We start from the raw sequence: 12,279 nt of genomic DNA on the forward strand, positions 1-12,279 counted from the left end.
AATACTTAGTTAGGTTAAGGAAAAGATTGTAAAATACTTAGTTAGGTTAAGGAAAATATTGTAAAATACTTAGTTACGTTAGGGAAAAGATTGTAAAATACCAGTTAGGTTCAGGAAAAGTCTGTAAACTACTTACTTAGGTTTAGGAAAAGATCGGCATTCTGGTTATAATAACCACGCAAGTTACTTGACTAATAAATCAACGCTTACGTCTTGTTTTACACGGGGAACAAAAGAGAGACGGTTGTTGGACATCCACCAAACTCTGTTGGCTTCTGTGGTCTGTAGACTTCCTCGTTCCTTATAACGTGTACAACATATGAAATCATTTTGTGGGATGTCTACAAATGATGGTGCATTATTTTCCGTAGGTACAGCATCTACTGTTGCATGAGAACAGCCTGATCAATGCATCAGTCCCTCCGTATCGATTTAATCACTCGTCCCCCCCCATCCATCCTTACCTTGGCCTTGCTCTGCGAGGAGAAGTGCTGCTGGACGAACAAAGCTCCCAGGGCCATGCCGAAGTGTTTGTTGGCCTGCGTGAGGCAGAGCCGGCCGAGCTCCAGCTGCTGCTCGGTGCCGTCGATCTCCCGAGAAAACTCGTGGATGGTGCTGCGGAAGGCGGTGGACAGGTGCTCGCTGAGCGCCGCCACGATGCGCCACAGCATGTAGTTATGGAGGACCCTAGGAGGGAGGGAACAAGGAAGGAGGATGGATCAGTTACATTATTATAGATTTGATATGTAATATGAGAGACAGAGGTTTTGGGATGGAACACCTAGAGAAACCAAGTAGTACTTTTGTTGTGTTTTTGTTTCAATTTCGTGGTCAATTTAAGTCAAACCATGATATATATATTTTTATGTAACCTTAATAGGTTTGTTCATCATATCCTAATGCAACAGTTTGTATAATATCTTACGTTCTTAAGTTACTTTTTCTTCAATTTTCCTTCAAACGTCCAGCAACATTCAACTGAAATCATTGCATTAATACAGTCTTTAAAAAAACTTGTAGTTTTAAGAAAACTTGTGTCTTCACAGTAAAAGTCTGAATACTGTATTATAATGAGAAATATCCATAGACTGCAGGAAATATCACTGTAAACACCTGTGATGTAGTGATAATGTAAGTTATTGTGAAATATTACAGTAACGTGTTGTGAAAACCTCAAAATAACTTACAGTGCAAATAGTGAGAGAGTTGTGAGTGTACAAAACTGAAACGAAATGCATTTTTGTGTCTTATGAATCAAACTTTCAACAGATGATAGAGAACAAAAGCTTCTTATTTCTACTTTCAAAAGTTACACATAGTCTACTTAGTTATTGTAAGACTTTCACAGAGTTCCTCCTGTTTTCTTCATAAAGTGACATCTACTGCGTCTTAACTGTTATCTCCTCCCATCTGGCTCAGAGTTCTGTCTCTCCATCTGGCCTCTGAGCCCTCTAAGACTCTGGAAAGTTACCAGAGAAAAACAAGAAGCAGACAGTGATGGAGAGCGAACGGCGAGGAGTCAAGAGGGTTGTAAGAACGTCTCTGACTCATCCGGAGTGACTCACAGCGGAGAGAAAAAAATGGATCATTCATTTATGCATTCAAGCTGTGACTTCTCCACCGCCCCCCCCCAGAGACGATGGAGCGCTGGTGTGTCCTCGTGCCCCCACTGGGTGAACACATCTACTCCGCCCTGCAGGGACAAATGCCCCCTTCCACTCCCCCTTCTCTCTCCAACTGCGAGGCTCCATGCAGACCCCCAAGGCATGTTGTGTTTTTTTATTTATTTTTTGTTATATTCCCATATGCGTGACAGATATTAAATCAAAAGCGCCTTGGCAACAAGCACCCCGAGGTCCCGCCCATAGAGCGCTTGTGAATTTAATTGACGGCAAAAAAAAAAAAAGAAGGGAGGCAAGAGGGGGAGGGGTGAGTAAATGAATGAGGAGACTCAGGTGGTGCCCCTTGATCGTCAGCTCCGTCAGCGAATCAGCATGTGTGTTACAGGTGTGGCTGCTTTTTGCTTGATTAGCTTGTTGGTGTTAATTTTTTGGTGTTTTACATTAGCTTGTATATCGTCACACTTGGACAGGTGTGATGTTTATAAATGAAAGTGTGTGTGCAGCTACATGCATGATGGGAAGTCATCTATATGATAATGGAAGAAACTGTGTGGGAGAGATGGGGGAACATTTTACTGGAGGCATCTTTGGAGGAAAAAAAGTAATGACAATAATCTCTCAGAGAGAAGCTGGAAATCCAAATTGTGACGAGGGGGTTAACGGGTTTATAATATTCAGAATTCCCCTGTTGATAGCACGACTGCAGTAAAAGTTGCATGTATCGTAGGAGTTCAGGCCGTACCGTGATGTCATTTTGTCCCACCGCAACCGCGTTCACTGTCTTTAATGCAACGTGCGATTACGATTTTGTGGGACATTCATTTTTCATAGCTCTAACTGTTTGAGAACAACCCGATCTGCGTCAACCATTTGCCAAGCGTTGGAATTTGATTTAACACGACACTGAGTACAAGAATAATTTGTTGTAAAAAATTACTGGAAATCAAAAAGAACTAAGAGAACCAGAACCAGGACTGAGCAGCTCAGACTGTCGGACCCTGCTGCAGTAAAATGAGAGGTTTTCTAAAGGGACTCTGGTGCTCGGATGCACTACCACTTTCGTCCACAGGGACCGCCAAAAACAACAACAAATGAATGACGATCAATGAACTTCTTACATCCTACTACTTTATCATTTTAACTGATCTATTACTGTTTCCCAAACTCGATCTATTTGCTTCTGGCCCTCTAGAAATCTTCCCTCCTGGCTCAAATCACCCCACTCTCCCCTACACGGTCACACTTGTATACTCCGGTTGTTCGCTTTGTGCCGTAATGGAGTCGCAGCGGAGCTAAATGAGAGCAGAGGGCCTGGCGGTGAGATCGCTGTACGGATCAGGCGTTGGGTTCTTAATCACCGGAGGACTGAGTGAAGGCTCATTAGCTGAATGGACCTTAATGGGGCTAGTTAGGAAGATGAAAAGACACCGTCCCTTTGCACTGCATCAACACATTACCACAGGTAATGACCCTGAAGGTAATGGAGGAGGGAGGAAATCCTCGACTCCAAACTCCACTTGGTAATTTCAGACTGACGGCCTGGAGAGACTTGATTTTATATGTTAAATAATTAAATGAAACAGAAAAAGCAGCACAGAGGCAGAAAACACGTATTTTCATTTGTTATTTCGGTGAAGACTTTTAATGATGGCATATGCTTTCAGCTCAGGATGGTTTGCTGCAGGCTGCTCGTAGCATTAACTATGAAAAATGAAGGGAGGTGGAGGTAGATGGGTCAAACAAAAACTGTTCTTTTACCCAGGAATGCTGTTTGTGCCTCATGTAAAAGGAGAAATCAACGTTGATTTATTTGTCATGTAACTTCAATACTTAAGTAATGCCACTTCTGTAGTTATTTTAAACCTTATCACAATCTAAAATAAAACTAAATGTTTTACCATCTTTTCCTAAACCTAACCAAGTATTTCACGATCTTGCAATGAAATCAATCATTTTGCGCACCGCGTCATCTGAAAATGCTTTAAATCTACCGTGAGTGTGTGTTATTTAAGGCGGCGGACTCAGCAGGAAGTGAATCCTTGACTGTTTCACTCATGAACACACCTTAAGAAACACACACTCTCTCGCCAGCCATAAAATCACTAAGAAAAAACCCCCACACACACACACACACACACATACACACTCCGTCAAGAGTGATGGAAGGAGCAGACGGAGAGGGAGGGAGGCGAGGGAGGAGTGTGTGTGTGTTAAAGACGCTGGTGTTGTCATTATGCTTTCCCCTTCATTGGAGGCCTGCTCATCTGGCTAATGGGATTGGCTGCAGTCATAGCAGAGCGTTGGGGACACACACATACATGCACAGACACACACACACACACACACACACACACACACACACACACACACACACACACACACACACACACACACACACACACACACACACACACACATATGCACACACACACTGGAGGCAAAGAGAAGAAAAAGGATTGATGGTTGGAGGAAGAGGAGATGGAGGTGTGACTGCGCTTGTCAGTAGACTTGTATGATGAGAAAACCATCAATGGGAGAACATGGGAGGGGAGGAGGGAGAGGACAATGAGGAGGAGGAGGAGGTCAATAGATGACCATAAAGATGGAGAGTCTGTATTCTCCCCCTGATTGAGTGGACGGAGGGGAAGATGGGAGCGGGATGGATGGAACCGAGTTGTCAATAGAACCTGAAACCACCGAGAATGAAGAGGAGGGAGAAGAAATTATGTGTAGAAGGAGAACAAAGTGTGGTGAAAGGAAAGGAGGGTGATGGAGATGGGTGAAGAAAAATGACTCTTTTCACAGGAAGTAAGGTGGACGGATGCAACAGAGACAGAAATAGTGTGGGAGAAAGAGTAAAAAAAGGAAAATGGACAAAAGCATGAAGCAGCAGGAAGTGGCAGAGAGAAGATGGGAAGAAATAGGGGTAAAAAAGAAGCAAAGCATTTCTTTTTAACCATCCATCACGTCATTCAGGAAACACACAACTGTCTTTTTTTACTCGTCCGTCACCTTTTCACCTCTCAGAGTGCAAATTCTCACCGTTCCTCCAATTTAACAAGAATCCAAACTTTTCCTCTCCTGTTTTTTCTTCATGCAACGGCCTCTTCAACTTTGTTTTATCTTCAAGTGTACTCTCAGAAAAGTGTGTGTGTGTGTGTGTGTGTGTGTGTGTGTGTGTGTGTGTGTGTGTGTGTGTGTGTGTGTGTGTGTGTGTGTGTGTGTGTGTGTGTGTGTGTGTGTGTGTGTGTGTGTGTAGTACAAAATAGTTTTTTTCTGTGGTCCATTAGTGGCTTTGAGAGGAACCAAGCCTCCTCTCCATCTGCTCTATTGGACAATGAGACAACGGGCCAACACCTCTTCCACGACCCCTGACCTCCACGGCATGAAGCCAAACAATGGCCAAACAAATTCTGTGTGTCTGTGTGTGTGTGTGTGTGTGTGTGTGTGTGTGTGTGTGTGTGTGTGTGTGTTGTGTGTGTGTGTGTGTGTGTGTGTTTGCAGGACTCTTTCGACTCTTTTCTACTTTTTTGTTGTGTGACGTGCAGGAGATTTATATAAACAAAGATATGGCTCATTGCTTTTGTCATTTGCAGCTGGGAAATCATGCGGGTGGCTTTTATCATCACATGCATTCATACTGTATAAAAATACAGACTCTCCATTTCCTGCATCAAGAAAAAAATCAAACAAATGGACCCTAAGTCAGAGCAGAAAGGAGTGTATTTAAGGAAATCATAATTTCCGGGGATAATTGACCTTGAACACAGTGAAACGAGCACTTGCATTGCTTGCAATTATGTTATTTTAGTTCCCATTATGTTGTTCTATTTTAAGGGATGGCAATATTGGTCCATCAGTCAGTCTGAGTCATACTCTGCTTTATGTTCTATTTGACTCTAAATGGAGCATAATTTATTAAATGAACATCATGCTGTATTGAAGAAGACTTGAAACTAGAGATTGAGACCATAAACTCATGTTTACAATGTTTACTGAGGGAATAAATCAAGAGTGTCATTTTCTCATAGACTTCTATGCAACCAGAGGAGTCGCCCCCTGATGGACAGGAGAGAGAATGCAGCTTTAAGACACTTCGGCATTGACTTCACTTTATTGTTTTAACATCATTGCCATGGCCTAATGGATCATTTTCCATAAAGAATCCTTACTGATATTGAAATTGTGTTTCATTAAATGAGTTGAATATCAAACAAAGACCCAACAGATGAAGCAGCAGGAGAAGGAAGTGGATTGTTGTTTTTTACGACAGGATTTTTGCACCGTCAGGTTCATATTCATTCATTCATCTTCCGTAACCTGCTTATCCAGTTTCGCAGGGGTGCTGGAGCCGATCTCAGCTGTCAATGGGCGAAGGCAGGGTTCACCCTGGACAGGTCTCCAGTCTGTCGCAGGGCAGACATATAGAGACAGACAACCACTCACACTCACATCCACACCTACGGGCAATTTAGAGTCTTCAATGAATGTTCAATGCTGCATGTCTTTGGACTGTGGGAGGAAGCCGGAGAACCTGGAGAGAACCCACGCTGACACGGGGAGAACATGCAAACTCCACACAGAAGGTTGTCCAGCCCGGGAATTGAACCCGGGCCCCTCTTGCTGTGAGGCGACCGTGCTAACCACTACACCACCGTGCAGCCCCAGGTTCATATTCCCTGTTGTTATCCCACTGTGAGTGCTACCTTCAGTTTTACAGCGCCTGTATTTATTTGCGTGCACGGAGGCTTGTTGCTTGATGTGTGACTGGCGAACGAGAGGCAGCGATGGAGAGACCCCTTGATGGGAGGAACAGGGGGCTTTTTTAACCAAGTTCTCATAAGCTATGCTAATGAGCAACACCCTCAGGAAATCCAATAGCTCTTTTCCTTCATTTGTATGAGTGTGTGTGTGTGTGTGTGTGTGTGTGTGTGTGTGTGTGTGTGTGTGTGTGTGTTGGGTGTAAACCTTTGTTTAAACCCCATAAAGCACTTCCTGGGAGACGAAAAATGGAGGTGGGAGGAAGTGAAAAAAAGAGAGAAAGAATAGCGTCAGAGAAATGGGGGAGTCGGTGAGGAGGAGGATGACAGAAGGTGACAAAGGCAAAGATGGATGGAAATCAATGGAAGAGGTGCAGGTGGAGATAAGGGAGAGAATGGTGTTGAGGGGATTTGAGGCGGAATTGAAGGAAGGAGACGCAAAAGTTAAGAGGGAGACAGATGGAGAGAGCTGGGGAGCCGCAGCCTGAAGAGAAGAGGGAAACACTGAGTCACTAAAAGTTACAGACGGAGTCAAGGGAGGATGTCTTCAAACTGCTACCTCCCACTGTCTTTGTGTAGAAGCCCATTCCCGCGAGGAAAAGAAGAATAAAAGATAGATGTAATAGTCGGGAAAACAAAAAATGGCTTCCGTAAAATAAGGAGATAGAAAGTCCCATGATAGCAAATCAAATGTATGATTCTTAAATGGGCTCTCTACCAAACATAGACAGTATATAAGAATTGGACATAGTCATCATGACGTCAGCCGTATACGTCTCTGGTGTCGACCTGTCAATCAGTGTGTAGCCCCGCCCTAAAGCATCCCCTGCTTTATGGTCTGTTTGACTCTAAATGGAGCATCATTTACTAAATGAACATCATGCTGTATTGAAGAAGACTTGAAACTAGAGATTGAGACCATAAACTCATGTTTACAATGTTTACTGAGGGAATAAATCAAGAGAGAAGTAGAGTCATTTTCTCATAGACTTCTATACAACCAGAGGAGTCGCCCCCTGGTGGACAGTAGAGAGAATGCAAGTGTTAAGACACTTGCATTCTTCATTGGCTTCACTTTTCAGAACCGGAGGTTGCCGCCTGCTACCAATTTTTACACATAAAGTACTCAGTGTTAATAATATTCTTTGAGGTTTTAAAGGAGTTTTCTAATATTGAGAAAATAATCTTCAATAATAAATAACCCTTATGACGTGCACAAAAATGCAGGCTTTCTGTTAAAAAAATTGAAGTCTCAGAGATGAAGTGTTTGAAAAGATGTGGGCAGATTATTTGTATTCACTATTGTTATATTTATCACGCCTGTTTATCTTTTTTTTCTTTTCCTTGCAGAAATGGGCTTCCAAGTATTCGACCACCAAGATTTGATCACCAAATTGCAAAATAAGCTACTGCAGATTTAATGTTTTATTTTGACCTCTTCCTTGCATTCTACACAATCTTTAAAAAAAGACCACAAAGTCTTGTGTTGGCTCAGGCCACATGTACGATGACAAACAAATTGTCATCTTAGCACAAATTTGTCAAATGCCATTTTAGCCAATAAAGGGTGAACTGAGACAAGTTTACCAAGATAAATACAGCATACATCAGTTGATTAAAATGTGACTCGGACTTGATTCCTGACCAAAGTAACGGCATTTACAACTAAAGAAAAATGAGAAGTTGACTTAAACTTTCAGGGTTCAGCTGACTGAGCTGACGGAGTGAAAGCGCGATGAAAGGAGAGAGAAGACAGGATGTCAGATCATGAAGGGAACAAAAGGCGAAGACAGAGGATGATTGAAACATAGTGTAGAATCTATTACTAAAGCCATCAGAGGGGATGGATGAACAGACAACTCAAAGAGAAGATTGGTAAACAACAAGGAGAAGAGACAGAGGATCTATGCCGGCTTCTGTGACCTGAGGAGAAATGAACCCAAGCTAATGGATGTGACAGTGGCAACGGTAGCTTGACTTTTACAAAGGGTATTATGAATCTCTTAATTATACGACTCAACTCAATGCATTGATTGATTTGATTAAAAAGTACATTTCGATAACTGCAGGAGACCAGATAAAAGAGATGAGGAACAGTAAACCCCTCATTGCCACCACAACTATCAAAAAATTAATCGCAAAACAGATGAATCTGATATAGATGAGAAGTTTACACTGACGGGAGCTGAGCTGAGATTATATCTTGTGTTGTGGCTGATAAAGTAAGCAGAGTAAAAATGTTTTAAAATAATTCTAAAGTGAAGAATAATCTGTAATAATTTGTATCCTGTAAAAATGTGAAAGTAAAAATATCCATGTGTTGCATGATGCCGCTGTGTGTCATTTAAATGTACAAACACAGAAGTTATGGTGTAGTATGTAAAAAAAAAGTAATTATATTATATGTCGTAAAAAATGAATTGTATAGTATATCATTAAAATGTCATAAAAAGGTGATGTTATATTATGTCATGAAAATTTCAGAGTTTAGTATGTAATCATAAGTCATATGTTGTAAAAAAAAAAGTCATAAAAAACCTCAAAGAAAAGTGTGTTATTAAAATGTCAAAAAAAGTCATTGTATATTATGTCATTAAAATATCAAAGAAATCATAGTATGTCATAAAAAAGTCATGGTATAGTATGTTATCAAAATTTCATTTTTAAAAAATCACTAAAAGTCCATGTATAGTATGACATTAAAATGCCAAATAAATGTTTGCCCTCCAAAGGCAAAAGACCTTGACTTGATTTTGGCAAAGAAATACTTTTTGGTATTTCAGTACACTGCATTTACACAAAATATGTCGTATCATATGAAGATTAAATAAAGTTGTTGTTGTTGTTGTTGTTAATCTTACCTAGCCAATGATCAAAATAGCCCTCTACCGGAGAAAAATGTTGGTGGAAATGGCTTTGGATGCAGATACTTAGACACAGGTAAGGGACTGCTGAAAATAACATTATTGCAGAAATGTATTGCAATTGCGAGCCAACATGCTGCTCAAAGTTCAAAGCAACCAGGTAATGATCAGAAAAGACACAGTACAACATGTCAAAGAAAGTCAAAAAAAGTAATAGTATAGTATGTCGGAAAAAGTCTTAAAAGTCATAGTATAGTATGTAAAAAAAAAGTCATAGTATAGTATGTTAAAAAAAGTTTAAAAAGTCATAGTATAGTATGTTAAAAAAAGTTTAAAAAGTCATAGTATAGTATGTCGAAAAAAAAGGTCATAGTTTAGTATGTTGAAAAAAGGAAAAAAAGTCATAGTATAGTATGTTAAAAAAAAAAAAGTCATAGTATAGTATGTTAAAAAATGTAAAAAAGTCATAGTATAGTATGTTAAAAAAAAAAAAAGTCATAGTATAGTATGTCGAAAAAAATGTCAAAAAAACTTAAAAAAGTCATAGTATAGTATGTCGAAAAAAAAAAGTCATAGTATAGTATGTCGAAAAAAGTTAAAAAAGCCATTGTATAGCGTGTTAAAAAAGGAAAAAAGAGTCATAGTATAGTATGTCGAAAGAAAATTAAATGTCATAGTATAGTATGTCGGAAAAAGTCTTAAAAGTCATAGTATAGTATGTTGAAAAAAAAAAAAAAAAGTCATAGCATAGTATGTCGAAAAAAAAAAAAAAAGTCATAGTATAGTATGTCGAAAAAAAAGTCATAGTATAGTATGTCGAAAAAAAAAAAAAAAAGTCATAGTATAGTATGTTAAAAAAAGTTTAAAAAGTCATAGTATAGTATGTTAAAACATTTAAAAAGTCATAGTATAGTATGTCCGAAAAAAAAAAAAAAGTCATAGTATAGTATGTCGAAAAAAAAAAAAAAAAGTCATAGTATAGTATGTTAAAACATTTAAAAAGTCATAGTATAGTATGTCGAAAAAACTTAAAAAAGCCATTGTATAGCGTGTTAAAAAAGAAAAAGAGTCATAGTATAGTATGTCGAAAGAAAATTAAATGTTATAGTATAGTATGTCGGAAAAAAAAAAAAGTCTTAAAAGTCATAGTATAGTATGTTGAAAAAAAAAAAAAGTCATAGTATAGTATGTCGAAAAAATAAAAAAAGTCATAGTATAGTATGTCGAAAAAAAAGTAAAAAAAGTCATAGTATAGTATGTTAAAAAAAGTTTAAAAAGTCATAGTATAGTATGTCGAAAAAAAAAAAGTCATAGTATAGTATGTTGAAAAAAAAAAAAAGTCATAGTATAGTATGTTAAAAAAAAAAAAAGTCATAGTATAGTATGTTAAAAAATGTAAAAAAGTCATAGTATAGTATGTCGAAAAAAATAAAAAAAGTCATAATATAGTGTGTCGAAAAAAAAAAGTAAAAGTATAGTATGTCGAAAAAAAAATGTCGAAAAATAAAAAGTCATAGTATAGTATGTCGAAAAAAAAAAGTCATAGTATAGTATGTTGAAAAAATTAAAAAAGTCATAGTATAGTATGTTAAAACAATTTAAAAAGTCATAGTATAGTATGTCGAAAAAAAAAAAAAGTCATAGTATAGTATGTCGAAAAAAAAAAAAGTCATAGTATAGTATGTCGAAAAAAAAAAGTCATAGTATAGTATGTCGAAAAATAAAAAAAGTCATAGTATAGTATGTTGAAAAAAAAAAGTCATAGTATAGTATGTTAAAAAAAAAAAAAGTCATAGTATAAAACATATGTCGAAAAAAAAATGTTGAAAAAAAAAGAAAAGTCATAGTATAGTATGTCGATAAAAAAAAAAAGTCATAGTATAGTATGTCGAAAAAAAAAAAAAAAAAGTCATAGTATAGTATGTTAAAAAAAAAAAGTATAGTCATAGTATAGTATGTTGAAAAAATTAAAAAAGTCATAGTATAGTATGTTAAAACAATTTAAAAAGTCATAGTATAGTATGTCGAAAAAAAACGTCATAGTATAGTATGTCGAAAAAACTTAAAAAAGCCATTGTATAGCGTGTTAAAAAAGGAAAAAAGAGTCATAGTATAGTATGTCGATAGAAAATTAAATGTCATAGTATAGTATGTCGGAAAAAGTCTTAAAAGTCATAGTATAGTATGTTGAAAAAATTAAAAAAGTCATAGTAAAAAACATAAAAAAGTCATAGTATAGTATGTCGAAAAAAACATAAAAAAATGTCATAGTATAGTATGTTAAAACAATTTAAAAAGTCATAGTATAGTATGTTAAAAAAAATGAAAAAGTCATAGTATAGTATGTCGAAAAAAAAAAAGTCATAGTATAGTATGTTGAAAAAAAAAAAAAGTCATAGTATAGTATGTTAAAAAATGTAAAAAAGTCATAGTATAGTATGTTAAAAAAAAAAAAGTCATAGTATAGTATGTCGAAAAAAATAAAAAAAGTCATAGTATAGTATGTCGAAAAAAAAAGTCATAGTATAGTATGTCGAAAAAAAAAGTCATAGTATAGTATGTCGAAAAAAAAAAGTCATAGTATAGTATGTCGAAAAAAGTTAAAAAAGTCATAGTATAGTATGTTAAAACATTTAAAAAGTCATAGTATAGTATGTCGAAAAAAATAAAAAAAGTCATAGTATAGTATGTCGGAAAAAACATAAAAAAATGTCATAGTATAGTATGTCGGAAAAAGTCTTAAAAGTCATAGTATAGTATGTTGAAAAAAAAGGTCATAGTATAGTATGTTGGAAAAAAAAGGAAAAAAAAGTCATAGTATAGTATGTTAAAAAATGTAAAAAAGTCATAGTATAGTATGTCGAAAAAAAAAAAAGTCATAGTATAGTATGTCGAAAAAAAAGTCATAGTATAGTATGTTAAAAAAAAAAAAAAAAAAAAATAAGTCATAGTATAGTATGTCGAAAAAAAAAAAAGTCATAGTATAGTATGTCGAAAAAAATAAAAAAAAAATAGTATAGTATGTCGAAAAAA

At 36.8% G+C, this 12,279-nt stretch overlaps 1 protein-coding gene across 2 annotated transcripts in view; it reads right to left on the reverse strand.

Annotated features, from left to right (window-relative positions):
* The window catches only part of LOC129091463 (endothelin-converting enzyme-like 1), a 48,760-nt gene that overhangs the window by 18,964 nt on the left and 17,517 nt on the right, over positions 1–12,279 (reverse strand). For both annotated transcript variants that reach the window (XM_054599105.1, XM_054599096.1), the window contains exon 7: positions 465–687. In XM_054599105.1, the coding sequence (XP_054455080.1) occupies positions 465–687 (223 nt within the window). The remainder of the gene's footprint in view (positions 1–464; positions 688–12,279) is intronic.

This window comes from Anoplopoma fimbria, chromosome 1 (genome assembly GCF_027596085.1).
Source record: "Anoplopoma fimbria isolate UVic2021 breed Golden Eagle Sablefish chromosome 1, Afim_UVic_2022, whole genome shotgun sequence".
In the NCBI taxonomy this organism is placed as follows: domain Eukaryota; kingdom Metazoa; phylum Chordata; class Actinopteri; order Perciformes; family Anoplopomatidae; genus Anoplopoma; species Anoplopoma fimbria.